Below are 25,732 nucleotides of genomic sequence, written 5' to 3' on the forward strand. Positions count from 1 at the left end.
TAAGCAGGGCTCCGATTAGCGCGAATCCTGCTAAACATTCACTTGTTTCTAATGCCCATATGTTGCAAGTCATCCCAACAACACATCTCATATTACTCATAACACAACTAGCGATGGGTATTGAGTACCGAAATTCATGTACGATTGCAGAACGCCTCCTTGCTGTAAAATGTGTCGCTAGCCCTCAGAAGACGTAAGAGAAGCCCCGGTTGTCTGTATGGGAGAGGCCAACCCAGGCGCACCGCGATCGCTGCCACCAGATGCAAACGAATAAGAAAAACCCGTCCCTAAAGAGCGAGCGTCATCTCCACAACTGTACGCCGAACATAACATAATCTGCCGCACTGCCAGTGCGGGGAATAAACAGTAGACCGACAGGCCGAGAAAAGAAGTACAGATATGTGTCTTCCGAACATGGCTATCAAGGCAAGGTTGCTATCGTATCGATAAGATAGTCGAAAAACGAGGCTTCTTCCCAGTTCTACATGGGATTAGCTCCCGTCTGTTCGCCGTTCTCCTGGCGCTCTTTGATCTCGTCGGGTATGATGCCGTTAGCTTCGCATGTGCGCTTGTAGATATTGCACTCGTCCCACGCCCGTTGGCATTCGGCCTTGAATTTGTCGCAACTAGCGCTGAGCTCGGTGATAGCTTGCTCGGTGAGTAGCTTCTCAAGCGTCCACTTTTCGATGTTTTGTTGCTCGTTCTCCTTCAGTTGAGTAATGAACTGGACAGCCCGTTGCAGGATGGAGCCCTTGTTCTTCTCGCAGCCGGGGACGATCTTGGCTAGTTCGTTGATTCCCTCGTTGATGGTCTCGCGGCGGCGGCGTTCAACTATGCAGCTGTTAGTAACTGTATCTAGGAGGACTCGCACGGACGTCTACCTTCTTTGTGATTATCCCTCCGGACCTTGTGCCACTCATCTGTGCCGACTTGAGGTTTGTGCGCAGAGCTTTGCGGTGGCGAGTCGCTGGGTGCTGTTTGACCGGGACGACCCGTCTGTGTAGCTGCCTTCAAAGCCTCGAGACTAAAGTCTTGCATGCCCGTTTGTTGTTGGCCGTGGTCTCCCATGCTGAAGGAGCCGTCGCCTGAGTTCTGTGGCTGGAACTGGAGTTCTGTCGCCTGGGGGACCGTCATCTGGTGATAGGCAAGCGCGGCGGCGGCAGTGTCGCCGACACTCGCGGTGTTGGTCCCACCGTTGTGGTGTACGTCGAACTGTTGCTGCATGTCGTCGTCGGCGGCGTTGTGCGCGGCGAGAAATGAGGCAGTGGCTTGGTCGGTGAGGTCGTTGTTGGCGGAATGGGGAGCAGGTCGGTTCAGGCCTTGGTCGCGCGTGTCGCGCTTCCGTTTGTTGGTGTGGACGTTGTGGGCATCCAGCTTGCCGTCGGTAGGGTATCCGGCGGTGTCAGCCATAGTGTCTGGTGGGGTATCTGGAAGGGGTGAGTAGAAGCAGCTGGAATCCGCGTGGGACGCTAGGATCGACGTCGAGGTTCTGCGCCTGGTTGCTGAGACGGCGAGGTCTGGGATGTACAGGACCAATGGTGAGTGAGGGCGCTGAAGTCTGGCTAGGACACAGTGCTCCTTTGGGCGACCAGGAGGTAGCCGTGAGTGAGTGAGTTAGGCGGGTGACGTGTGGGAAGGCTGGTGAAAGTGGCAGAACAGACGCGCTCGAAGCGTGAGTCGCAGGCGCAACGCACCGGGGCGGGGGAGCAGCGGCACTGTGCCCACCGGTTCACGCACAAGCCGAAGACGACTTGATGTAGCAATCGTGCGCTTGGGGAGCGCAATAGAGGCCTGCGTTCGACAAACATTAGCACGGGCGCGAGCAGGTGAGTAGGTCAAGGTGGTGCGACACAGCGCCAGCAAGCAGAAGGATTGGGCGCTTCCATTTGGCCGTTGTTGTGAGACGCAACTGTCACGACTCAAAAGAACGCCGTCGTATCGTGCGAGCGGTAGGAAGCGCACAATGGCGTCGTGTGTCGTGGTGGATGCGCGTCCATCGAGTGCGGGATGCCGACCGACAACACCGCGGAAAGCGAGCGGGCAGGCGCGCTCGAGGCCACCATGACGCCAGGTGCGCTTCTCAAACGACAGCCCGTGCAGGAGCACAGGGTGGCATGTCTATGCAGGGCTTTCCGGCGGTCGCGAAAAGAGCCATGGTCACTTACCGATGGTACTGCGACGATGTTCCAAATGGATGTGGATGCGCGCGAAATCAGGTGACGGACGAAGGCGTAGCAACTTGTTCGGCCGGCGACGCTTGACAGGCTGGATGCACACTTCTCAAAGTGTGCGAAAGAAAAGAGAACAAAAGGTTTCTTACCTTTCTTGATATTGCAGACTTTGGGCTTCTTCAGGCAGGATCGAACGACCAACTTCCGAGTTGAATCACGAGGAAGGAGCAGAGATGGTCACATGGCAGGAGCGCTATTTAGGAAAGGAAGGCACGACTGAGCCAGCCCACCCGCTCAGCCAATCAGCGTACCGCGACACGCCATGCAAGTTTCCCCACTCCCAGCCCGCCATCGCAACCACTACGTTATCATCAGTCCTGTCGACGCGAGTAGTTGGTGTTTCCCATGCACTGTAGGCTTTCGCTACTTTCGCACCAACATGTCCTTAGCCACAGCGACAGGTACTTCGTTGCCCCCAGTCCCTCTTCGCCACCACGCCCACAGCACCCCCGCCAGCCTCACTACGATACCAGCGTACGGATGACACCCCTCTAGACCACCTAGGCTCAGCCGACACCTCCTACGCATTCACATGGCCTCAAACAGAGACAAAGGTGTGGCATGTGACACGCTGCCCCCCACATTCTGGGCTATCATCGACTACGCTATACCCTTTTTGTCATTGGTCCCATCATGCAATACACAACCATTGGGAAGATCGATTCTCACCTATCTTCTCCACTCTGCGCTCGAGTATTGATGTCTCAACTTACGCGCTGCTTAGTAGGTCTTGTTGTAGCTGTATCTATCTTTCGAACGGCTCTCGGCTCTCCTCGTCCTCTTGCTATCTGTGCAAGTATGAGGCCCAGTCTATTGCTTGCTATCCGCTCAAGTGCGATCCGCGGAGACAAACCAAATTTTGGTTTCGTATCGGTATGGAAAAATACAATGGAGACAGTCCCTTTGCATTTTTACTTTACATCTCCACCTAGATCATGGACAGTCCAGTGTGCGTGTTTGATGGACGTCTTCATATCATCGGGACAATACATCGAACGAGGCGGGCCAAATTGGGGGCAGACAGGAAAAACCCGAACACTCTGGAGCCCACGTTGCCATCAGGTCGCCTGCTTTGGATGTTCTTACCTTAATGTAGGCTGCAGGCCTGTCCGAGTTTTATCTTATGCGAGATAGGTTGCAACAAATCCGATTTTGATCGGTAGATCTGAAATAACGAAACCGGTAGTGCTGGGAGTAGGTATAGTCCCTCTCCTCGGTGGCAAACCGCGAAATCACGTCAGGCTATGAAAATCCTGAACACCCTGGAGCCTACATTGATGTCAAGTCACTCACCTTGCATAATTTTGTCCTAATGTAGTCTGCAGACCTGTTTAGTATAAGCTAAAAAGGCGCCTGTGTATTCATCACATATGCATGTCAACCTAAGAAAAGTCTAAATACCCTAGAGCCTACATCAACGGTCAATCACCTACTTTGAGTGTTTTTGTGTTGATGTAGCCCCCAGGCCTATTCAGCTTTTTCCTTGTCTAAGGCGTGCGGCATATTCTACCAGGTAGTCTTAAGAAGTAGAGAAACGGTATGTAGTGGAACTAAGAAGGAATATATATACTACAATCTACATCACTGAGAGAGGCTATTCGCTGAGCGAAGACGTTGAAGTAGACGAAGATTCGTGAAGAGCAGTAAGCCAAGAGACAAAGCGAGTGGGCTTTGGAGACTGAAGGAATAGTGTAGCAGTGTCGAACCCGCGAAGCATCTCGCTGTGAGGAGAGTAGAGTTCCTCGACGTCAATGTGCGTCCAAGCATATCGCTCGATCTTGGTAAATACCGATGGGTAGAGCACTCCGAGTTGCGGGGACACGATAGCGGTTAAAGAGAACAAAACTTCTGGAAAGCGGTCGACTAGGTATTGCCAGGACTCATTGTTGGTTGTCAGTCCGTCCACGCCTGGAAAGAGGAATAAGACACGGATGCGCCGACCCGCCAGAGCCTGAACATGGTCAATGACCCTTCGCATTGTGTCGTAAACGCTTGCCACTCGCGCTGAATGTCCAGCTGAATTGAGAACTGGGAATGTCGATGTGATGTACCCTAATACCAGTGGGATCCAAACCGGCCTAAAGCTTTGCATTGCTAGCGCTCTTTGTGTGTCAATCTTGTCGTGGGGTCTTGGGTAGTTGTTGAAGACTTGTTCCCATTGATCATACATCGCTTGTAGGCGTACATTGACGTCTTCGGATTCGTTGTGGAGGACTTCGGTATCGGAGCTGATACCGTCCCATGGCCTGCCCGAGCGACGGAAGCACGGAAGTACCACATCGTACGTGCGTGTCGGGTCAGGCGGTGAAGCGCAAACATGGAGATCTGTGCCAAAGATAGCACGAGCCGCGGTGGCACGGATGGTAGTGCTGCCTTCGAGGGCGTACGCTTCGATGCATGTAGGGATAATGCGCGTATTGGCCTTGATGAATTTCCCATTAACAAATGAACCGGGATGGCGAACGTTCGCACGGGGGAATTTCATCGTCCTCTTGCTCAGCGTTTTCCTATTGCGCAGCATAGTGCCAAGCTTATAACGCATTACTTGGAAGGCTGCATTGCGGATCGTAGCAAGGTAGCGCCTGGCAAAACGTCACATGAGAGCTTCGTGTTTGCGACCACTGAAATCTGGTACGGATTGATACGGAAGGTTCTGCGTCTTGTGTTCGAGAATGGCGACGGCTTCGCTACGGACAATGATGTCCTGCTCGTCGAGGTCATGCTGCGTAAGATGATGTCGAATCTTAGGAGAGTGAGATATCCGCTCAGCGTAGCCGTCGCTGCTGTCACTGTCATAGTCGTTGTCGTCAGGGTCCTTGCTCTTGTCATCGTTGTGGTGGTTGCTATTCGGGCTAATGCCAGTCGGGTTGCGCATGTCGCCAGATAGATGCTCGATGTGCGCATCGAGCGCAGCCTGGCTCGAGCAGTAAGGGGGATCACGGCTGCTGATAGTGCTGTGTGCTTCGGTGAAGAGCTCCCGTGGGAGTGCCATACCAAGGCTCAAGGCGTCGGAGGCCGACTTCGCGGGCTGGTCACTGTGAAGTAATGTCCTCACGTTCCACGCTGCGAAGACCCCGCAGTCAGCTGCCTCTTGCTGCACTGTTTCCTCGTATCTAACGGCGACCGTGTTTCAATCGACATTCGCTAATCTGGACGTGGGGTGAGAGAGCGCCACCAGCGCGAGGAATTGCCGGAGCTCCTGCTCGAACATAGACGTAGATCGGTATCTACGTCCTGTGTCGTACACGCGCATGAGCCCCCGCCCCAAATTCCATGCATAGGGCCTGCACCACTACCCAATGGCTGTTCGTCAGATTCCAAGTGAAGACGATGGACGCTGCGGCGTCGAGCTCAGGGAGGATGAAGACTGATTGCGGAACAAGTGACGCGATGTCGGGGCGTATCTCGGGGTTGGATCATGACTTGCCGATGGTTGCCATGTACACTGGACGGCTTGTAGCGACATACACGACCTCCGGTGAGTACCCCCGTGAACTGCCACATCTCTCGACAACGAAGTCGATAGTCGTGCCGGACAGCCACATCTTGGCTTGGCACACCTCGATCATAGAGGCGAGGCTGATTGGCCACGGTCCGAGCGGAAGAAGACGCAGCGGTATGGCACCGTCGGACTCTTGATATTGCTGCACCGCCATGTGAACGACGTCACGGAGCATCCCCGCCCGTGGACACGTATCCATTCGGAGGGTCAGCTTCAGGATGTAATCCGATGCGCGATCCAAATCTGTTGCCTTGGTAATCTGCATTGCCTTAATGTCCGACTGGCTTGGTGGCTGCGACAAGTCGACAGTCAGCTTCACCCGTTTCCGAGACTCTGGCTCTGGGGGCTGCGCGCTACTCTGACTGAACGGGATGGCGACGCCATATTCTTCGTGGTCATCGTTGTTCGGAGGAGGAGAGCAGTCATGCTGGATCTGCGTGCCAGGTGTTACAGTAGGTGCGGTGGTCGCTGCGGTTGGCATGTTGGCTGCGGTTGGCATAGGCGCTGCGGTTAAGATAGTCGCTGCGGTTGGCATAGGCGCTGCGGTTGAGATATTAGCTGCGGTTAACATGTTGGCTGCGGTTGATATAGGCGCTGCGGGTAAGATAGGCGCTGCAGGCGAGATGTTGGCTGCAGTTGAGATGGGCGCTGCGGTTGAGATGGGCGGTGTCTTGGATGCTAGTGGTTCCTTTCCGTCGCCGGTTCCATGCTCAGCTGGGAGAGTGTAACATGGCTTAGGCGTAGAGGCAGCAGGCGGTGTCTTCGGTGCAGCGGGGAGTTTCTTTCCGTCACCAGCTTGATGCTTAGCTGGCGGAGTCTCACCAGGCTTGGACGTAGAGGCAGCGGGTGTGCTGTTCTTGTTGTCGTATGCTTCTCGGTGTGTCTTGTAGGCCCGCGTAGCTCTGAACTTGTTGGCGGCATTTACCTCCTCTCTCAGGAAGGGCTGCCAATTTGGCTCTCGTAGCAGCCGGTTCATCACCTCAATCTCAAGGCGCTCTCGTCGACTCTGGTAGGGAGGAGTCATGCTGGGCTGAATGGACTAGATAATGACAGGACTGGACAAGGACAACGCGGAAGGGAAAAGCAGAAGAGCAGCGAAAGCGCAGCGAAAACACGCTCGATATGCTGTGGCCCCGCATTTTCAAATTGATTGTGCGCCAGGTCTTTCTGTTAGAGGAAGCTGCGCAGGCGCAAATTTGCGGGGCGGTGCGTTGGAGGAAGTCGCGACGACGGGCCGTACTGGGCATGGGAACCATCTCACCCACATGCTGCCAGATAGAGCGTCTGTCCGGTAGCAGACCAGAGGAAGCATGCTCCGTAGAGCTCAGCAAGAAAGAGTCCGCTTCACAGTGAGGTAGGTATGCTGGGGGTGCGTTGGCGACCCGAGTGGATGCCTTTGCAGTGTTAGTTCTCTGTCAAACGCCACGAGAAATGCCGCGATGAGGACAGCTAGCACAAACAGCCTCTTTCTTGTTTACCTGATAGTTGTAATGCAATACATTGTAAGCTGATGCGCGTGCTGCAGCGCGCAAGTTGCGCCAAATTAGCTACTACTACGAGTGCGATGCCGGCCCTCTTTGCGCGCTGCAGCAATTCGAGGACTAAAGACTGCAGTAGCCGGAGAGCTGAAGATGCGCTACGAGTACAACTATCCTAAGCATTGGGATATGTGGTACTTGAATACGGAGAGCTGTAGGTAGGTAGGTCGGAGTCTTTAAGTTAGAGACAGACCTTTGCGGTTTAGCGGCTGTACCGAGCGTGGGTGACGTCATGAATCCTGCGCTGGCGTCTTCCCCACCCCCACCCCCACTACCACCCCTCAGGCCTCTCTCAGTACAGCACCAACCACCAGCACTACGGCATTACAGACTTTACTTCGGCATCCACTCCAGTCCCTCATCGAGAACAACATCATCGGCGCAGCAGTATGAGCCAAAAGAGAATATCAGAGGATGCTGAAGTCGCGCAGGCGGAAGACACCAGCTGCAAACGTGGCAGAGTAGACTCTTCTACCCCGGAAGAGACGTCAGCGCGAAGAGGAGGGAGACTGGACACAAGAGCGACCCAATCCAGATCCAGACGTCTTCCCAAGGCGCCTCCTCTGTCGTCCCACCGTCCACGCCATTATGTCGAACTGACCTAATGCCCCCGCCGTTTCCAGACCCAAAATTCGCCAAAGCCGTTTTGTCATCGGAGTACGGATCGTTTCCGGAAGAGACCCAGTCATCACAATATGGGTCCTTTCCAGTCCTCTCGTCTCCAAGAATGTCCAACAGGTCTCTCCCACTCCCGCAGCACCGACATGGAGTCTCTTCTTCTTTGCCATGTCTCCCACAACAGGGCCGGGCAAGAGAGTCACAGGGAGTATCGTGCGCGAATACAGGCCCCTATCTGACTAGTTTGCTTGCCGACTACGAATACGTCGGAGAACCAGACCCCACATACATTCCAACAACATGCTCGACGAGCAGCGCAAGTGGCAACGAGTTCGCAACATCCTATACTACGTGGCTGATTAGGTGGTGCCTCAGATCACACGTACTACACAAAGATAAAGCGCCCACGACACGAACTTCCCATTCGAGCCCAAAGTCCACCCATCCAGAGCGTCGATTAAGGTTCGTACTCGCGTGCGACTTGACATCCTACAGCTTCGGGTCGCTCCATCTGACCTGATGTGGAACCATGAATTAGGCGCTAAGATGTGTATGTGCAATATGTGATTGCTATCTCTGACGTCCTACCTGTCATCCTCAAAGTCCATGTATGTCCTGCTGTTCCATCTACCTGCAGCACTTCCAGGAGGCCCTCCATATATCTCCGCTTCACAAACGCCAACTTAATACGGTACTCAGGAGCTTTCGCCACATGCGGTAACCAGTCTTCGTCCCTTCCTTCAACACTGAATACCCCCAGCCTCTGCTACCACCTTTGAGAAATGAAACCTATGCATGTGGGGTATCTTCCCAGCGTCAACCTCATCTAGGGTGTAGAAGATGTCTCGAGTGAGGATCGAAATGGTGTTGATGTTGAGTGGACGTGTGCCAAAGGCAGCCGCGACGCGCTGGTGTATCTCCGTCGCAATGGTCTTGAAACTACCCAATACGTCCTTGGAGCGAGGGGTATCGCAGATCAACTGCCACTCCTCCAACTTCTTGAACAGCGGTAATTCAGCAGCCAAAAGAGAAATCTCTTTTTCACCTTCTTGTGATAAACGACCCCGCTCCAAAGATCCCGCTATCTCTTGACACCTGAAACCTAACACCTTGAGACTCTTGTGGTTCTCCTGGAGAACTTCGATCGTCGCCATGTCTAGTGATGGTTTGCCGAGACTCAGGAAGCACTCTTCGAGTTCGCTGTGTGAACTGAGAATATGTGCGTCAAAGTCAGTTTGCCAATCTGCACCAGCTTCTATCTCAAGCTTCTTCAATGTCGAAAATGACTTGCAGAACTTGGCGAATCCGAAAGCTTCATCCGGCTGAAGATACTCTCCATAGCTGTATATATTGATCTTGACCGTATGAAGATGAAGAGGGTCCTTTGAGCTCATCAGGTGCTCGAAAAGACTCTTCAACCAGCAGCATTGCTTCACCCGAAGAGTGCGAAGAGTCGTGATGCTGAATGAAGTAAACATCGCAGGCCGTAGTTGCCGGAAATCGAGGCCAACAAGACTCAGCTCTCTGAGCCCGAACGGCTTCGAAGGCAAGTGAAGACCAAAGTTATCGAAAGGGTTCTGAAGATAGAAGGTCGGAGAGTCCCTAGTCGTATGTCGGCCAAAGACCACCAGCTCATCAATACTTCGAGTCTCGATACCCATCATCTGGATGACGTTTTGCGCCACACTATGCGGGGTGCCGGAGTCCAATTGCTGGCTGGGATCGTGATCTCCTACGACGCTGATCTCCCTAGCCAGGGGCTTTTCTAGTTGCTTGTCTGATTGGAACCGGATAATAGCCGAGTGGTTGAAGATGCCACCATCTTTGAAAGGCTCCGAGTTGCTATGTCCAGGTCGGCAAATCTCGCGAAGCGGTCGCATTGGAAGATCGAGGTTGCGAAGTTTAGATCTGAGTTTCTTACCACGCTCCTTGCTGGTGAGAAGGCCGTATAGTCCGACGTACGACTTGTAATTGAGAGAACCCACGAAGCGTAGCGACACTGGGCTGAGCTCCTTGAGACGGTTGAGAAGAAGCTTAAAAAGCCTTGTTCCACGATCATTATCCAGTGCATTGATACGAAGATGCCGAGTGAAACGCAAGTTTTTGAGGACGATCGAGAAGTGAGCGGGGGTCGTCTTGGACGTTATCCGGCCGACCACAATGTCGATATCCCGGAATCGTGCCTCCGTTCCAACTCGGTGCATTGCCTTGCAGGTCCTCGACAGTTGCAACTGGCTCTTCTTTCCGCACTACCCAAGTTAGCCTCAACACTCTGCTGGAGCGCCAGTCACGTTACGACGGAGTTTGAGCGAATACCAAGGAGTACTTACATAGTCAAATATCATCAAAATCACTTCATCGGGAAGATCTATGGCGGTCGCATACAGTGTAGTTACTGGAGCGGCAGCCAACGCTTTGCCGGAGCGAGCGGTACTACGAGTGTGCCTATCCCTCGCTGCCGCGCGCCTTGCCGCCCTTGACTTGGTCCTGGAGGCGACGTGTTTTTCCGGGGGATTTTCTGCAACCTTGCGAGTGTCATGTCGCCTTGTCGATGTGGTTTCCGCCGTCCGCTTCTGCGTCTGCTTCTGTTTCTTCTTGTCGTCGGTACTTGGCGAGTGAGATCTGCGGCGCTTGTTGGACTTGATCGATTGATGGTGGCCGGGAGGCATGGCGGGTATTTAGTAAGGGGGATAAGGTACGATCTCGGTGTCAGTGGTTCAAAGAACGTAGAGCACGCCAAGTAGAGGAAGGAATTTCAGTACGTCTGTGCGTCTAGGCACCCTTCGCGGTGCAAGTGAATAACGTGATCAAAATACCTGACGGACGTGGTGGGGCACGAGCCAATACGGCCGCCGGGGTCCGAGAGGCTGCAATAAGAACAAGACTATCCCTCCTGACTGTCCTTCCTTTCCTCCCCTCCTCCCACCTTCCCACTTCTCTTCGGTACCCCTGAGTACCTCTTTTGTTCCGAACCTTCGCTCACATGGATGGATCCCGCCGTTTACGGTGCAAGTCAGCCATCCTACGAGGCCCATCATGCTGCCCCCAGACCTGATGGTCATACCATGTGCACAAAGGGCCCGCTACGCTGTATGACGGGTTCTTGCCGACATCTGTGAGAGCGGGCTCCTCGTGTGGGTGTTATGGGTAGCCACGGACCGAACGGAAGAAACGTGCGCTTGGCCCTCATCTCGCGCAAGAGTTCTTGGAACTACGTTCCTTGGGCTGGACCTTGAGCACCCAACTGGGCGAGGACGTTCAATAACCGCGAGACGGACGTGAGTGACGGTACCACACGAAGGTCTCGAGACCTAGGCGAGAGAGTGTTGGAGCTCTTGCTGACGATCGAACGGCGCATCCCAACGCGCTCCGATGCGCATGGTAACATATAGTAAGCCCCCAACTCTTGATTTCGCGAGCACATAACCCCCAAATAGATTGCCCGACCCCCGGGCCAATACAACGGCGAAAATGTAAGAGCAGAGGTCTCACGAGAGCCCAAGTGCGAGCTGCGTTGGGGGCTCGTACTGACGAAGCGGAGGATAATTACCCACCCTTTTTTCGTTGATTCTACTGCTTCATGCAGTGTGTTGAAGAAGAGAGCTACGCGAGAGTATGTCAAGAGCACGAAACTGGTGCCCTCAACTAGATGTGACAATACGCTCACAACTCTCACCCGGTGAAGAAAGAGTCCACGTCACCGAACTATCAGAAGGAGGGAACATGGCAGGCATAAAGCTGGATAATTGGACGATGCACATGAACGCTACGAAATGAGACAGAAGGTAATGCAAATGAAAGCAAGGAGCGAAAAGAAAGATTGTGTTATGGCCGTTGAATTCGAGCTGTCTTTTGGTAGCTGCTGTCGTGTTGATCTTGGATGGGAGGAGGTCGGAAGACGGCCCCGAGATGTTGACGCGCGAAAATGCCACGCTATGACGTCATCACCGCGCGTCACATCTACGCGAACGTCGTCGTTCCATTAGGCGTCTACAGGGTTCCATGAAATCATTGCTATGTGCTATTGCAGATCTCCGTAGTGATCCGATTATCATTGCACTGCCGGACTCCTTCGCTGTACGTGGCTACGTCGATTCATCCCAGCGCAATGGTGCAGAGAAGTTCCTCGCCAGGTCGAACGTCATGGTGAGCCCAGGCATACCCACATCCTCCTCCGTAACAGCCCAGTACTCCTTCCGCATCTCCAGCTCCAGCTCTTCGAACAACGAACTAATTCCAAAACCATAGTATAGAAAAGGCTGTAGCTCTGACAGCTGGGCTTCAAAAACCTTGATTAGTCTCGCGAGACCCAGCATGTCTTCGTCGCGATCCGCCCAAATCTCGTCCTCCACCTTCTTCACCTTTCGACGACGCTCAGTCTTGAACGGTACGACACCCTTCTCTGCCCAAATGAAGACATTCACCATACTCGCCGCGCACTCCCACTCGGCCAAGAATCGGTAGCGGAAGCTTTGTGAGCACCAATCACAAGCGACCAGCCCGCAGACAGCAGAAGTTTGTCCAACTATTCGCACGATATGCACATCCTTTGCAGCGCGAATAGCTATACTCTGTCGTATATAGCATCTTGCGTCGCCACAAGTGGGTACAGTTGAGCTGCAGGAAGCTCGGAGTACCGCCGTCGAAGATGACGCTAGCGTCGTGTGGTCTCGGGGCCAGAATTGGGACGCGTCGGCGCAGACGAATCTCTTGTCGAGCCATATCTGATGGCGGTGACGGCCGTGGGCGTGGTGGTGCTGGATCTGGTAGAGTTACAATTGTTATCCCGACTGGAACGACATCGTCTGCAGGAGCAACTACGTCAGCCTCGCTCTGCGCTGCGTCTACTTCGCCGTCTTCGCTGAAATCATTCTGAGGCCCGTCGATCCAGCTCAGCTCAGATTGATCGTCGTCAACGTTATGAGTTTGACCATCTTGCTCGGCTTCATCCTCGGGGTCATGGACCACTTGCGCCGGATCTGTTGGGTCGGTCTCAATCTCATCATCAGACGTATCTTCGTCTGTTGCATTATCCTCGTCGTACTCCAGTTCATCATCTTCGTAACCCCGTTCGTCGCCATAGTCTATATCATCATCCAACTCATCATGGTAGCCATGATCATCGAAGTCAGGATCGTTGTAGCCATCGCCATCATAAGCCGCATCGTACTGCGTGATGGCGTGGCTTAACTGTTGCTGGCCAAGTCGATTGAGTCCTGCGCGACTATAGCCACTGTCTCGATGCAGGCCACGAGCACCAAGCTCATACCCCTGATCGTCATACCCCTCGACTGGATCTCCGTAAGACGGGCAACCTTCATCCTGATGGAAGCCTTCGTTGGTCCAAGGTAGTAGGCAAACGAAGCAGAACTCATGACGACAGTAATGACAGGTCATGTGGTTACAGGCTTCTTTGTGCTCCATCCAGACCCGACAGTTTGGACATGACTTTACGCGACAGATGCTCGAGTACTCGGGCATCCAGTTTGGCCTCATACCTGGCTCGTCGGATACTACGCAACGGTGCTCTTGGCCTGCCCACTCATGCTGGCATCCGACACAGGTGCTAGTCCCGCATCCGCAGTGGGCCACCGTGGAAAAGGCATAGCTATTGTTGACATGAGATCTTGGGATGAATGAGCGACACTGCTCATTGACACAATAGACGCGAATGGCGCGTGGTATGTAGTACTCCTGCGCCTTGAGTGAGTAGGTCTCGAGGACCTCTGGGCTCAGCAAGTGTTCTACAAGACGACGTGGAAGTGGAGTACAGCACCGGGCTGGAAAGGCTTCAGTGTCGGCGAGAGCAGCATTGTATGCGTCAACGACGCACTCGTTGCACATGAAGTGTTCTGTGCAGTGAGTGACACCTTCGGACAATATGAAGTCATCTCCACATATGCAACACTCGTACTGGATCGTGTCTTCGATCGGCCGCCTATCGATAGATGGGGATTCTCCGGCGCAAGCTTCCTGCTCGTTGACTACACACACTCCGCCCTTAGCTACCCTTCCCGCGGACTTTCGAGCTTTGCGTAAGGCCTTGTGATCCATGCCGGAGGACGGAGCTGGAGTTGTATACAATATTCCTCCTGGCAAGGATTGATCGGCCATGACTGAGGTCGATCTGAAAGGGATTTCTGGTTGGTTCTTGATCTTGCTTAGTGGGTAGACGGGCGTGCTCAAAAAGAGATTCTGGTAAGTCGGTATGCAGTTGACCAGCCGGACTGGAGATAATGGGCCCGTGGTCATGGAAATGAGCTGGTTTATATAAGGAGTGGGTGCTTTCACCGCCACCTTAGTACTAGAGGCGGGCCCATCATTAGAATGGTAGGAAAGGGGGCATGATGTCTGTGCACCCAATTGACCCCAGGAAGTTCTTGAGGATTCAATAAATTGTAGTCGGAGCTTAGAATCCCTCTTTTCCAGTCCGTAAGGCTGCTAAAAGGGTGGGGGGTGGAACTGTACAGAAGCGCTTGTGTGACTTGGAAGTGAGTATTGAATAGTATCTGTACTAATTTGAAGCAAACAGTTTGTGCTCACTATTCTTATACACCCAGACGATCAAGGTTAACAGGATTCCAGTAATGCACCGTTCAAATGGGGGAGACAGGTATACGAGCACGATCGAGATCGGGTTGCAGTAGCAGGTTCTCCTTGTCACTTAAATCTCACCGACAAATCAACTACCGTTGAGTCCAATCGCACCGTTCGACCCATTGAAAAAGTCTTTCTCTGGTACTGGCACTGCAACTCCAAGGCCCTCCTCCTCTGCCATCTTCTTCTGCCACGGCAACATCTCCTTCGCCGGTACCGCCGGCCCAACCTCACCGCCCTCCTTCCGCTTCTCCGCCCATTCATCAATGTCTTTCTGCTCGATGAAATTACCGTGCAGACCCAGACGCAACTTGACAGGTAGATGAATGACAGCCAGCGGCCCCTGGGAGAGGTTCTGCGCATCGAAGATGAGGATGTCGTTGCGCAAAACATCGAGATGGTTGAGCAAAGCCATGATGTATCCCTCGCCTTCCACGAAGTCTGATGGAGAAGACGAGGCCTTTGGAACGAAAACCGGTTCTTGGAAAGTACATGTCGGTCCTGCCCAGAATGTATCTTTCTTCCCACTGTCCCACTCATAGTGTCCCAGTACGTTGAAGAGACCACCGGCGGGCGGGCCACACTTCGGGAAGTCATACGGTTTGCTCTGGTCGATGTTACATTGCCAGAAGTGGTTGTACTTTTTCGTTAGAACTCTATCGTCAATTCGTGAGAACTCGCCGTTGATACCAAAGAGCTTATGAGGTTGTACCCGTGTGTTCGTGGGGGTTTTGGGATCGAAGACCCAGCGGTAAGTGTCAGAGACGAGCTTGTTACGTTGAAGCAACGTCGTGGGTGTGTTTGCCTGGCTGTCTGGTGGAAAGAAAAAGAAGACATTGTCTGAAGCTATGGTCAGGTCGACGACGATGTGTCCCGACGAGTCTTCGTAGGAGCCAGCGACGTGACCGTGAAAGCCTGGAATTGTTAGCGCCTGTCACGATATCACTAGTGGCATACACACCGTTGTCGGCGCGTAGCCAGACAATATCCTCTGGCTTTCCATTGCGACGAGGCACGATGCCGTACCACTGGTCTTCGTCTGGGTCCCACGCAAAGTGATTGCCGCCCTTCTTGAGCCTTTCAGCATTGACCTTAATTGGTGTGAGTGGTAGGATCAAGTAGTTTTTTGTGATAGCACAGTCGTGTATCATCCCACAGAACGGTGCTTTGTACCAGCATTCCTCGGTTTTCTTCCCATCTTTGTCGATCGTGTATACTACGATGTCACAACTGGCATCGTACCCGTTACCTCCAGCTTCATAGCCATAGCATACCATTTCTCCTGTGTCTGGATCAAACTTGGGGTGCGCAGTAAAAGTTGGAGATTGTACTTGACCGTCGAAGTCATATCGGCCAATGGTCCCTAGTGTGACTGGATTCATAGCGAAAGGTGGGCCGTCTTCCTTGATGGCTAGCAGCACCCCGCGCCAAAAGATGATGTTAGTATTGGAAGCTGTTCTTATAATACCTTTCACCATCTCATTATCGGTATATGGGTTTCTGTATCGGCCAAGTAGAGATTTGCGCGCCTTCGTTTCCGCCTTGAACCGGTCGGTATGTACATATCGCTGCCTGAAGTCGACGTGACCGTTCTCGAAACGAAATGCTGAAACCGAACCATCGCCGTTGAAGTGTATGTCCTCCTCGTATAAGGGTGGGAAGCGATGATCTGGCTGTATACGGAAAAAAGTTCCGTTTATATCTTTGGGTATCTGAAAGGACTGAGCTTCCGCGGTCTATCTCTACAGGACGGCATACTCACTGTGCCAGTCGTCTCGAGCTCAAAGATGTCGGCTTCGAGGCGCGATGGTTTGTTGAAGCCTTGGAAGAAGCCACTATCTGGGAACTTGACTTGGTCATCCGATCGGCTCCCTCCATGATATGCTGATGGGGCAGGGTTCGCGAGAGAGAATATGTGTGCCATCGCGTACGTGCTGTGCTCTCCCGCCTGGCAGTAAGGTGGTCTAATACTAATTGTCACTCATATTACAATCTTTCGTTCTGGCAAGGAGATGCATTAGTTTGCTACCAGACGTACTGCCGTGCTCGAAAGTTACGAGTATGCATGTGGGGAGGTGGACTTGCGGGGAAGTTGGAGATGGTTACAGGGGTTGTTGTGCCCGGATTGATGCGACCGCGCGGGATTGCAAGCGGCATTATTGGTCCGACACAGCATTGAACCCTGAAAATGGGACAATGCTACACTTTTGGACACGGACATAGCCGTAGCGCTGAACTGAGAGTTTCTCGTCCGAATATAGCTATGACAGATCATAGCACGCAGCTGACGCAGGGATGATAGGTCGCCTTGCTCCGTCTCCGAGCCGCTGAGAGGGGTGCTTTACCGGGAAGACTGGCTATAACGCAAATCAAATGGTGGTGACTGTGAAGGCTTGCGTGGCGACTTTGGTCGCGAGCATTTGCTCTTTCTCTAGGGCTTGCTGCGCATCATTAGCGATGTAACTTTGGGCTTCCAATAAACCTGTCAGACTGCATAGAGTAGGATGCAAAGAGCTCTGAAGCCGTGGCCGCGTTGTGCTTGTACGACACCAAAAACGCCACTGACGAGTTGATGCGAGCACGAAAGACCTGATATCATTTGTTCGAATATTTGAATCATTCCAATCGCATTACGCAAAGGAAGGGCTACGTCTTCATGCGCCATATCGACACATGCAACGCAGGTATAGTCATAAAGTCATTCGACGTTCTAAGCTAAGCATGCCTCTACGAGTCAGATTCTGGTTTGCTCAGCACGAGTGGAGGAGTGCTTGTTGAAGCATCCTGACCAAAGTGTGGAGCTCTAAGATCATCGTCGGCGACTTGCTCGCCAGTGACAGGGTGATTGTAGTGGAATGGCACGACGCGCGTGTCAGGCCAGAGCATCGGACGATCGCAAAGAACGTCTGGCCCATTTGGATCCTCCGGGTACGTCTTCGAAAGGAAGGGTACATAGTTCGGCTTGGTGTGCGCCCACCCCTTTTCGAAGGTCGCGTGCCAGAAGGGGAAGTACTTCAACCTGAAGATCTTCCATGCCCCATTCTCTTTGATGTATTCGTTCTCGTATATGCCACCTTCCCACCATTGTACTAGGCCGCGAGGGTGTGTATCTTTGATGCTATCGTGGGTACCGGCCGACATCATGCTGCGGAAGCGACCTTTGGCTCGCGTGCCATCGGCGTTGACGTCGACTATGCCCTGCATCTGTGGGTGATCGAGAAGAAAGCCATGCACAGGGCCATTGCGTCCGGCTACGAAGGCATTCGCGAAGCGACCGATGTAGAGTCTCTTGACGCCCTCCTTGCCATTGTATCGGCCTCCGAGGAACTCAACGCATGTGTCTGGGTGATTGGAGTAGAGGTTGGCGACCTGTTAAGATGAGCTTCCAGTCAAGTAGCATGTTCGCTCTACTAACCTCTTTGTACAGACACTTGTCGAGATAATACCCGTAAGTGTACTGAAGCTTGCGAATGTCCTCCTGATCTGGTGTTCCCTTAGCAGGCCGCAGGAAGCTAATCGATAGCTGACTAAGCACATACCGCTCAAACGCGTTACCTCCGCCTGAAGCTTCCCCACCATAGCCTTCAATTGCTCAATCTCGCTACCCATGATGTCGGCGTCTCGGAAAGGTTATGAAAGTGCAACTCAACCGATCGCTGAGGCCCTACGCCGCTTTTTATCATTATCAGTCTAACACGAAGTTGTCAGCGATACAGGGAACTATTCCCCAACGTGAGATTCGCAGCAAGGGTGGAATTCTTGCGAGGGCTCCGCGAATGGGCTCGCCTATATTGGCGGTGATATGGACGCGACATGTCTGAAGCCGCGGGTTGATATTTCCGGCGGGTCATTTTGAGAACGTGTGGAGCAAGACGGCACCGAGGTGGGGTCATCGAAGCAACGCCGTGCCACAGCCTCGCTGCTTCTCCAAATTTACCGCACCTATCCCCACGGAAGAGATAGCATACGCTGCCACAATCCTTTGAACCCTTATCAAGGGACACTTGCATATACTTGCTCTAGAACTTCTGCCATCAAAATGGGTCTACCGGAAAAAATCGAGACGCGTCTCTTCATCAATGGAGAGGTTGGCTCTCTTAAATCAATTGATTATGCCTCCGCTAACTACTTTATAGTTCGTTGAATCATCAAATGGGAAGACGTTTGACATTACCAACCCCGCCACATTGAAGCTCGTAGCAAAAGGTGAGTCTGGAACGTCAACGCAAGAGCTTGCGACCAACTTCGGAGAAAACAGACTTACGATCGTTATAGTTCACGAGGCATCTGAGCAAGACACCGACAATGCTGTCGCTGCAGCAAAAGCTGCTTTTCCTGCTTGGTCAAAATTGACTCCAGACCAAAGAGGCCAATACTTCAAGAAGTTGGCTAGTCTGATCCGAGAGAACAACGATGAGTTGGCCGCTTTAGAAGCAAGCTCTATGGGTCGCCCAGTAGGCGAGTTCTTCGATGCCTATGCTTCTGCGGCGAAGTGGGATCGTTATGCAGAAGCTGGATACAGTGTGCAGGGTAAGATGGTTGAGTGTGAGCTTTGCAGCAGGCTACTAACATTGACCAGGTACCACGAGCGTCCAGACTCCGGGATACGTCAACATGACGCTGCGTCAACCTTACGGTGTTGTAGCTGGCATTATTCCCTGGAACGTTCCATTGTTGTTTTTGGCCAACAAGTTGGCACCGGCTCTCATTGTTGGGAATACTGTGGTCTTGAAGAGTTCTGAAAAGGCTCCATTGACTGTACGTCATTCCTTCCACACTCCTGCAATAGACTGACGATAGTAGTCCGCAAAGATCGCCACTCTGGTACAGCAGGCTGGCTTCCCTCCAGGTGTGATCAACATCATCACCGGCTTCGGCAATGTTAGCGGATCCATCTTGAGCCATCACATGGATGTGCGAGCATTATCGTTCACAGGCTCAAGTCGCACGGGACGATTGATCCAGGCAGCCGCCGCAAAGTCCAACATGAAGCAAGTATTCCTCGAACTTGGAGGCAAGTCTCCAGCAGTCATCTTCGAAGATGCCGATCTGGAAAAGGCCGTGAAGGAAACGGCTCACAGCATCCAGTGGAACAGTGGTCAAGTCTGCATGGCCAACTCGCGCATTTACGTCCAAGATACGGTTGCCGACAAGTATATCGAGCTCTTCAAGCAAAACTTCGAAAAAGAGGTCAAGATGGGTGACCCCCTCGATGCGCGTGAGAACGGCGTCAACCACGGCCCACAAGCTGATGAGGCGCAACACAAGACTGTGTTACAATATTTGGAATCGGGAAAGCAATCCGGCGGCGAACTCCTCACTGGTGGCGGCGCTCCATCGGGACGCGAAGGCTATTACATTGAGCCTACCATATTCAAGAACACGCCAGAGGACGCAAAGATCATGAAAGAAGAGATCTTTGGCCCAGTTGTCAACATCAATGTCTTTAAGACTGAAGACGAGGTGCTCGCAAAGGCTAATGCAACAGAGTTCGTCTCACGGTCCCTAGCGTGGCCAAGCTGAAACAAACATTGACTAATTCTGTCTAGGTACGGACTATATGCGTCAGTGTACACCAAAAACATCGATCGCGCGATGCGCTTCGCAACAGGGCTTGAAGCTGGTACGGTCGGCGTCAACTGCACCTCACCAGGTAAGCAATATACATTCAACTGGATTGTACGTGATGCATGCGCTGACTCGATGACGCTTAGTTACCGGCGTAGACATGCCCTTCGGTGGTTACAAGTCATCAGGTTCAGGACGCGAAGGCGAGCCTCTGTATTCCTTGAACAACTTTCTGGAAACAAAGAGCGTCTTGATTAAGATATCTTAAATATTGCGACATGACACGATCGGCTGCGACATGATTTGCCGTCTCTACAGCGCTATTCTGTGTTCGCTATAGATTTTGATTAGCCGACCGGCAGGTTCTGCAGGGTGGCCTTGCGCGGGCTCAATGCCCCAGCAGATCCCCCGCTAGAAATGGGATCCCTTTTCCTTTATCCTCAACTGCAGCGGGCTCGATGCTCCATGACTTCTCCACGAACTGCTGCAAGCCTGCCGAATGAAATTTTCGTATCGCCGCTAGTGTCATCTCACTCGGCCGGGCTGTCGAGGGTGTCGGATAAATATGGCCGAGTACGCGGCCGTCGCCCCGCCACGAGTTTCGGCACCCCCATCCAGCAGAGCTCCGAACGCCCATCGTGTCCACAGCAGCTGTGATCGGTGTCGCAGTAGGAAGACAAAGGTAGCTTAAGGCATCTCCACGTCAATCGGTGCCAAGAAACTAATGACTACCTCTAGTGTATTGATCCTGGTATGGGGTTTCTCCCACCGGTAGTACGATCGTGCCGACAATGACACAAGCTGACAATCTTAAGTCCCGGGACCATGTCGTTACTGCGCACGCACAGGCGCGGTGTGCACAATCGCTACCCCAAGAAGGAAAAGGCCTTATTACCATGTTACCGAGGAAGAATACCAGTGTTCTATGCGCATCCTCGAACACTTCTTCCCTGGGCATGAGCTTAACCTGCAATCGCTCCGAACCATTGCCAAAGCCATCAAGGAAGGCACATTCAATGCGGAGCCTGTCCAGCATACCGAAGGCCTCTTCAGTAATGACCAAGAGTCGCCTGAGGATGCAGAGAGTGTTGATGATGGCGAGGAACAAGACGTACAGGAACTGCATGAGCCGTTGGGCTGCATGATGAAAGATTCGAGAGGGAAATTTCGATACGTTGGCGCTCACAGTGAAATACCCTTTAATGCTGCTGTGGCCACCTTGGGTATGCAAAGGAAGGACCCGTCGATTATCCCAGGCCCCAAAGTAGGCTCATATCCGCCTACACTACCAGGCTCTTCGCCTTCGAATTCTCCTGGTTTTGAAGAGAGCTACTACCTTCCCGGTCGAGAGTTGTGCGACGTCTACATCTCCCGGTTTCTAGAGGATGTCCATTGCACGTACTGGTTATACCCAGTGGAAACCCTGCTCCGACGAATAGAAAACACGTACTCCGAGTCGGCACCCCGCTCGTCGAGCTCTTGGATGTGCTGTTTGTACACGATGTTCGCTATTGGCGCAGCCAACTATGTAGGCGCCAATGGCAACTCTCCGCCTCCGGATTGGCCAGCTGCATTAGACTTGAAGACATCCGAGGACTACCTTACACTTGCAAAACAACTCATTCCGGCAGTATATGATGAGGCCGATGTCGATAGTATACGTGCTATGGCTACGATGGTATGTACATTTGGCAATGTTGAAACTGTTCTCGGCATGGCTGACCACTGCTCAGAGCATCGCTATGGAGAACCTTTGCTCCAGGGTCAGCGCTTATCTGTACATGGGCGCTAGCGTTCAGATGGCCTTCTCTCTAGGTTTACATCGTGACCAACTGGCTGAGTCTGGAACTACAACGGAGCGAGAACAAAATCGCAGAATCTGGTGGACACTGTTCCAGCTCGACCAGGAACTATCTTCGCGAGGCGGGAGTCCGACGGTCATAGATGAGCGGTTTACGAAGGTCACAACACCCATGCCGTCAGAGCAGGTAAGTCTAAAATCGCCCATTCACAACGCGTCAATACTAACGGTTATAAGATACTATATCCCGGACTCCATACCCCGCTATCATGGATGACGACATCGGTATCTCTCTGCCGCTTGAAGCGTGAGATCATACAGTCGGTCTACATGGAACGCTCCGCCAACTCGATATCCTTCTCAACCGTATCTAATTCCCTTCTGCTGCTGCAAAAGTGGTATCGCCAGATGCCGCCACACCTCAAATACGACGTACCCGCGCCTCCCACGCACCGACGTGCGGTCGCAATCTTGCATCTCCAATATTGGAGCACCACGATACTCCTCACACGGCCCTTCCTTCTATACCTTGTCATCAAGCACGGGACACTAGCTTCGAGCAAACGGATATGGTTCGAGCGGATGGGCAAGATGTGCATCGACGCCGCACAGAAGAGCATCTCGATACTGACGCAAATGGCAAACGATGGTACACTATCGAGCTTAACCGCCTTTGACAGCACATGTATCCTACGGCTGATCATGATCTTCATCCTTGCCTACGCACACACCAGAACATCCCGGTATAGCGCGCATATCGAGAAGTTGGTGGAGCTTACACGTGGCATGGAGCAGATTGGCTTCACCAAAATGGTGACTGAGGAAACACCATTGCGTCTCGCCGACCTGGGTATCACGGGCCAGGCTCAACAGAACAACGGAGACGCGAATGGGTCGAATGGGCAGGTTCATCTCGATGATGAGATGATCGCTCAGTTATGGGGCAACTGGGATCCGTAAGTGATGAATGAAGGAACCTACGTAAGCCATGATACTAACGACCACAGCAACTTCATGACCCCGCTACAGACACAGCAAAGTCTTGATCTTACATTCGATGATTCTGGCGCCTACGACATTAATTCGGAGTTGTTGGCTTTCACGAATTTGGACGATTCCATCATTATTGACCCGTCGCAAGCGTTTTCGAACTATGGCATGCATTGCTGAGGCTTCTCAGATGATTGGTAGGGTAATAAAGAGGAGGGAGTTATGGAAAGCATGGGTGGTGTATATATAGGAAGAATTTGGGAGGATTTCAGGAGTTTGCATATCGTGCATCCGGCGTTCTTTCTGGCAAGCGCGCAACAATACATCAACGATGGGAAGAGGTTACGATAATACAAAGTATACAGGCGACTCGCCAATGTAACAAGAGTTGAAGAGAGAGGTTTCGAGTGCATAGTGATTGAGGTACTGCAGGTCTCAGGTCGTTTGCTTTCAGGACCAAACAGCTGGAAAAACGATGGCCCGCTTCTCTACTAATAGCTGTCTCGAGATGTTGATGTAGCTTAAAATACACGGCCCTTTGTCTGCTTCATGCCAATGACGTCGATGTTTCGCCACATGAGCACGCCAGCTATACCGATGATCCATGCAGCAGTACCTGCGATGAACAGATATCTTTGTGCATCTCCGTAAGCCCTCTGTACCGCTAAACGAGTGGGTGATCCAACTGGGTACGATAGCTGAGTCGTGATGTCCGCGTAGATCATCAAGAAGTTTGGAAGTTCTTCCGCCGGAAGGTACTCCATGAGCTTCTTGGGGACCACGTCTTGCCAAATTGCAGAGGAGACCGTTAGTCCAATGGCTCCCCCAACACTTCCACACATTGAAACCAGAGCGATGGCGACAGCAAAGTACTGCTGCTCCTTGACTGCGGCCAGGATGGCGATCTCGGCTGTGATTGTCATGACACCACCACCAAACGCGGCAAAGATCTGGCACATGACGATGTAACCGATCTTGTCCGTGGGTTGATTGAAGTGAATGAGTAGTGCGGTTCCGAGTACTACCATAGGGAGTGAGAAGAAGAGAGTAACTGGTTTGAACCGCCCAGTGTAGGATATGAAGCCGCCGACAAGGGCAGCAAAGATGTAGCCACCAACGCTATAGGTCGACATGATGTAGCTGGCATGCGTAACGCTGAGGTTGTTGACGACTTGCAGGATGGAGGTAAAGTACATGCTCCAGCACATGTAGCTGAAGAAGAGAGCGAAAGACAGAAGACACGCTCCAGCGACGGTGCGGTCCAGAAGTAAGTTCCAGGGGATGAAGCAGATCTCAGCAAAGAATCGCTCCCAAATTCCGAACAGGATCAATAAGACGATGCCGAAGACGAGAAAGCAGATAATCATGGGGGAGTCCCATCCCTTGGCTTGCAGAGTGTAGAGGTTGAAGGGCAGAAGGAAGAAGGCGAATCCTGTAGACAGCGTGAAAAGACCAACAGCGTCGAACTCGCGCATGTAGTATTTGAACGACTCCCAGAATGTGCGTCCACTCGACCGCTGAGGTACCAGACCCTGCTTCTTCGCCTTGAAGTAGTGGTAAGTGAAGAGGCCGAAAAGGGGAAGGGTGACCGCCGGGACGAGGATGCTTTCCATGCCAAAGGCCCAACGCCAGCCGGCTCCGTTGAGAAATGCCGTAGAGATTGGTCCGCCCAGCCAGGCGGTTATCAAAGCAGACGAGGCAGCCAGAGCTTGGATAAGACCTCGGTGGCGCAAGGATGTCGTGTCTGCGACGAACACGCTCAGACTGTATCCAACACCGTTGATGCCGACGGTATAGAAGATCTGCGACGCAGCGTATGCCTCAACGTTGTTGCAAGCAGCCGACATGACAAGCCCGACAGTGGCGAGTATGGAGCAGAGAAGAAATCCTTGTGGGCGGCCGAACACGTCTAGAACCTTGGCTATGCTGAAATTGGTCACACCCCCGATGACAGAGCTGAGGACGCTGGTGGTAGGGGTGAGGGAGTGGAGGGCGAAAGAAGAGGTAACGTAGGGTATCAAGGCGCTGCTGATTTGCCCTACCAAGCCCTGGATGAAGTAGACCAGCCATATGAGGATATAGGCAGTCACCAGCGCTCCGGTGGTCCAGGAGAGCGTCACGGCTTCGATGTCCTGAACACCAGCCTGGAAGTTGGTGTCGACCGTGTTGTCGCCATCTGGAGTGTTGCTAAGATATTCTGCGTCTTTCTCCGATCCATGTGAACTTTCGTGAGGAGCATTGCGAACTTGGCTAAGAGCCGTCTTATGCTCGACCTCGGGGTCGTTTGACATCGCTCGTCGTGGGGTAATGTTGGCCGGCTAACAGATGTTGGGTACTCGCTGATCCAAGAACGAAAGTAACAGTGCTGGAGGCAGACGGCTATAAAGAGGTCGAAACGACGTGCAGCGGAGAGAGCATGCAGAGCCTCAGCACGGAGACTGTGGGAGAAGATAAAGGAACTAAAGATACTACAAAGAGATCGAGACTACCGTAAGCCGATAAGATGTCTCGTGTGTCTGTCTGGCTATTCACTCATTTTGTGGCGAGCAACACTCGAAGAGGTAAAGACACCGACTGGCAGGATCAGACGTGCATCGCAGGCGTGGCGGTTTCTTGCTCATACCTTCTCCACGGCACGGGTCGCGACATGTAATCCACATGAAAACTGGGTCGTCAGCTTGGCGACGGAATTGAGAAGGCGTGGTTCTGTGACACCCGCAGTCGCTTCCGGGTGCAGCGGTGGTGAGCCGTCTCCCGGAGGCTTGAAATGTCCTACCAATAACACCGGCTCAGCCCCCAAATCGCGGGTAGGCGACTGTAGAAATTACTGGTCAAGATCCAACATCGAACATTATTGCATGGTTGGAGTATACTGCCGCCATGTGGC

The 25,732-nt window shown here is 52.7% G+C and overlaps 9 protein-coding genes across 9 annotated transcripts; 2 read left to right on the plus strand and 7 right to left on the minus strand.

The window, feature by feature from the left end:
- Positions 1 to 481: 481 nt before the first annotated feature.
- On the minus strand, positions 482 to 1,410 carry J4E90_008552 (uncharacterized protein; the record flags this gene model as incomplete). Its single annotated transcript, XM_051438075.1, has 2 exons — positions 482 to 831; positions 882 to 1,410. The coding sequence occupies 2 exons, from the start codon at positions 1,408 to 1,410 to the stop codon at positions 482 to 484; spliced, it is 879 nt and encodes a 292-aa protein (XP_051288074.1).
- A 3,414-nt stretch (positions 1,411 to 4,824) lies between these two features.
- On the minus strand, positions 4,825 to 6,757 carry J4E90_008553 (uncharacterized protein; the record flags this gene model as incomplete). Its single annotated transcript, XM_051438076.1, has 2 exons — positions 4,825 to 5,344; positions 5,700 to 6,757. 2 exons carry the CDS (start codon positions 6,755 to 6,757, stop codon positions 4,825 to 4,827), a joined length of 1,578 nt encoding a protein of 525 aa, XP_051288075.1.
- Positions 6,758 to 8,629: 1,872 nt separating this feature from the next.
- On the minus strand, positions 8,630 to 10,558 carry J4E90_008554 (uncharacterized protein; the record flags this gene model as incomplete). The annotated part of the gene is made up of 2 exons (XM_051438077.1): positions 8,630 to 10,138; positions 10,220 to 10,558. 2 exons carry the CDS (start codon positions 10,556 to 10,558, stop codon positions 8,630 to 8,632), a joined length of 1,848 nt encoding a protein of 615 aa, XP_051288076.1.
- Positions 10,559 to 11,974: 1,416 nt separating this feature from the next.
- J4E90_008555 (uncharacterized protein) lies at positions 11,975 to 13,264 on the minus strand (the record flags this gene model as incomplete). The annotated part of the gene is made up of 3 exons (XM_051438078.1): positions 11,975 to 12,460; positions 12,690 to 13,105; positions 13,159 to 13,264. The coding sequence occupies 3 exons, from the start codon at positions 13,262 to 13,264 to the stop codon at positions 11,975 to 11,977; spliced, it is 1,008 nt and encodes a 335-aa protein (XP_051288077.1).
- Positions 13,265 to 14,571: 1,307 nt separating this feature from the next.
- J4E90_008556 (uncharacterized protein) lies at positions 14,572 to 16,410 on the minus strand (the record flags this gene model as incomplete). The annotated part of the gene is made up of 3 exons (XM_051438079.1): positions 14,572 to 15,401; positions 15,448 to 16,198; positions 16,249 to 16,410. 3 exons carry the CDS (start codon positions 16,408 to 16,410, stop codon positions 14,572 to 14,574), a joined length of 1,743 nt encoding a protein of 580 aa, XP_051288078.1.
- Positions 16,411 to 17,213: 803 nt separating this feature from the next.
- Positions 17,214 to 18,095, minus strand: J4E90_008557 (uncharacterized protein; the record flags this gene model as incomplete). Its single annotated transcript, XM_051438080.1, has 3 exons — positions 17,214 to 17,855; positions 17,902 to 17,969; positions 18,026 to 18,095. The coding sequence occupies 3 exons, from the start codon at positions 18,093 to 18,095 to the stop codon at positions 17,214 to 17,216; spliced, it is 780 nt and encodes a 259-aa protein (XP_051288079.1).
- A 430-nt stretch (positions 18,096 to 18,525) lies between these two features.
- J4E90_008558 (uncharacterized protein) lies at positions 18,526 to 20,322 on the plus strand (the record flags this gene model as incomplete). Its single annotated transcript, XM_051438081.1, has 7 exons — positions 18,526 to 18,573; positions 18,623 to 18,692; positions 18,762 to 19,016; positions 19,066 to 19,244; positions 19,290 to 19,975; positions 20,036 to 20,139; positions 20,201 to 20,322. The coding sequence occupies 7 exons, from the start codon at positions 18,526 to 18,528 to the stop codon at positions 20,320 to 20,322; spliced, it is 1,464 nt and encodes a 487-aa protein (XP_051288080.1).
- Positions 20,323 to 20,979: 657 nt separating this feature from the next.
- Positions 20,980 to 23,025, plus strand: J4E90_008559 (uncharacterized protein; the record flags this gene model as incomplete). Its single annotated transcript, XM_051438082.1, has 4 exons — positions 20,980 to 21,732; positions 21,788 to 22,042; positions 22,093 to 22,811; positions 22,863 to 23,025. The coding sequence occupies 4 exons, from the start codon at positions 20,980 to 20,982 to the stop codon at positions 23,023 to 23,025; spliced, it is 1,890 nt and encodes a 629-aa protein (XP_051288081.1).
- Positions 23,026 to 23,366: 341 nt separating this feature from the next.
- On the minus strand, positions 23,367 to 25,136 carry J4E90_008560 (uncharacterized protein; the record flags this gene model as incomplete). The annotated part of the gene is made up of 1 exon (XM_051438083.1): positions 23,367 to 25,136. The coding sequence occupies one exon, from the start codon at positions 25,134 to 25,136 to the stop codon at positions 23,367 to 23,369; it is 1,770 nt and encodes a 589-aa protein (XP_051288082.1).
- Between the last annotated feature and the right edge of the window lie 596 nt (positions 25,137 to 25,732).

The sequence above is a fragment of the Alternaria incomplexa genome, assembly GCF_024043165.1.
Source record: "Alternaria incomplexa strain BMP 0042 chromosome Unknown scaffold_13, whole genome shotgun sequence".
Lineage (NCBI taxonomy): Eukaryota > Fungi > Ascomycota > Dothideomycetes > Pleosporales > Pleosporaceae > Alternaria > Alternaria incomplexa.